Source organism: Limulus polyphemus, unplaced genomic scaffold, assembly GCF_000517525.1.
Source record: "Limulus polyphemus unplaced genomic scaffold, Limulus_polyphemus-2.1.2 Scaffold26, whole genome shotgun sequence".
In the NCBI taxonomy this organism is placed as follows: domain Eukaryota; kingdom Metazoa; phylum Arthropoda; class Merostomata; order Xiphosura; family Limulidae; genus Limulus; species Limulus polyphemus.
In genome coordinates this window covers 1,780,752-1,782,830 of record NW_013665636.1, presented here as the reverse complement: position 1 = coordinate 1,782,830, position 2,079 = coordinate 1,780,752, and the positions used below count along the sequence as shown (strand labels likewise).

General features: G+C 31.4%; 1 protein-coding gene across 1 annotated transcript in view; it reads left to right on the top strand.

Moving 5' to 3' along the window:
- The first annotated feature begins 1,784 nt into the window (after nucleotides 1-1,784).
- LOC106459235 (geranylgeranyl pyrophosphate synthase-like) overlaps nucleotides 1,785-2,079 on the top strand; it is a 17,336-nt gene continuing 17,041 nt past the window's right edge. Inside the window, exon 1 of the mRNA XM_013918840.2 lies at nucleotides 1,785-1,985. Coding sequence (XP_013774294.2) covers nucleotides 1,790-1,985 — 196 coding nt within the window. The 5' untranslated portion in view covers nucleotides 1,785-1,789. The remainder of the gene's footprint in view (nucleotides 1,986-2,079) is intronic.

Below are 2,079 nucleotides of genomic sequence, written 5' to 3'. Positions count from 1 at the left end.
AGGTGATACATGTCACATAACTACCCACCTTATGGTGTGTGTGACCAGGTGGTACATGTCACATAACTACCCACCTTATGGTGTGTATGTCCAGGTGGTACATGTCACATAACTACCCACCTTATGGTGTGTGTCCAGGTGGTACATGTCACATAACTACCCACCTTATGGTGTGTGTGTCCAGGTGGTACAAGTCTGTTTTGTAGCTGCATTGTTTCTTTTTCCTTTTTTTCTTTCATGTTCTACATAATATTACAATTAAGTATTTTTCATCTAAGGTTTGGATGTGCTGTGTTAAATTCACACTGTTCTTCCTTATGATGTATTCTTTTTTTTTTTATTATGTATGTATGTATGTATGTGTGTGTGTGTATATATGTATGTATATGTATTGATGTTATGTTTTAGCTAGATTAATGTAAATAGTAAACCTTGTAGTAATGGTCAAAAGTTTGAATTACTTACTATTAAAAATTGCTTGTGTGTAGCTGTTAGCTAAATTAATGTCTTAATGAGGTTTCGTGTTTAAATTTATCCACCAGGATTATTATCTGCATGTTGATATTAATTTAGCTAATGTCTACATGAAAACAAGTTATTACTCTGGAGTATTTTCCAAATTGAAAGATATTTTGCAGGGGACAAAATAGTTTGGTGTATTTGATTATCAGAAACTGCTAATCAATATTGAAATTAATTAGCAGTTAGGAAATATTGCTTAGCATCTTTTTAATATTCATCATTTTAACATATTATGCCAACTAAGTCCGGCACTACAAGTCTTAACTCTATGTAACAACATCCACTAATGAAAAATAGGTAAATGGTATGTTTTTATTCTAATACTTTTATTCAGCTTCAAACCCTAATATTTAATTGTACCATACATGGCCAGTATAGTTCCTGGTATATAAAGTAAGACTCCAAACTGCAAGAAATACCAAACACCTCAACTGTCACAAAATAATACAACATTTGATTAACCAGAGAAAGAAGTGACTTGAAGATATTGCAACTGCAAAATGTTGCGACAAATCATTTTTTCATATTAATAATTTTCTATTTTTGTGGAGATACCTCATCACTTTTTTCACAGTGTGGTCTCCTTGGCTTTTTGAAGAAGAAAATGTCTAGTGACTTTTCAGCAGTAATTACCCCTCTCACCACAGGCATCCTTTACTGTGCATGTCATAAGGTTTTTAGTGAGTTACGTTCAAAATTTAATTACACTACTTTTTTGTTTGTTCATGTTATACATATTAGTATAGCATAAAATCATAGCTAATAATCCATATTTTAATAGTATATCAGTTTTAAATTCTTAATTTTATAAGGCAATATTGAAAAAAGATCCTGAATTCCCCCTAATTGGAAAATGTGACATTTTTCCTCTAGGCATCTCCTCTTCTCTAATCTATTTACTATCCCTCCAAGAAGTACAAAATTTAAGGTAAATTTATAATATTGTCATCAATTATATAAACATAATTTTCATAGACTTCAATTTTGTTTGATTACAGGGACATGTTTTCAGTCACATGACTGCATAACCTTTATATCAAACTGAAACATTGCGGAACTTTCACTGTGTTGTAGGGCATCTCAAAGACAACATACAAGAGAAAGGAATGATTCGCATGTTATGCTAAGCAAAGAGGAAAGAGATTTGTAACTGTAGTTGTTTTGATTTGCAAATTGTGATGTAAACTTGGATATTTTGTCCCCTGCTTTGTATGTAACATAATATTAATGTGGTATTGATCTGTAAAGGTAACAAAGAAAACTAGCAATGTTTCTCCCATTTTATGTGATTTACAAAAATATGCACATTTTAATTTTTAGCTCCATAGATCATATAAAAACAATTGAGAATTTTTCACTAGAACAGTTGCTGGAACTCCATCGTGGTCAAGGAATGGAGATATACTGGAGAGACAATTTTGTGTGTCCAACAGAAGAGGAATACAAACACATGGTTAAAAGAAGTATGTTATATTAGTTCTTAAAAACCAACAGCATTGAAATTATAGTTGCTATAGTTAGTTCATGATATACCAGTAGTAATGAATTTGTAGTGTA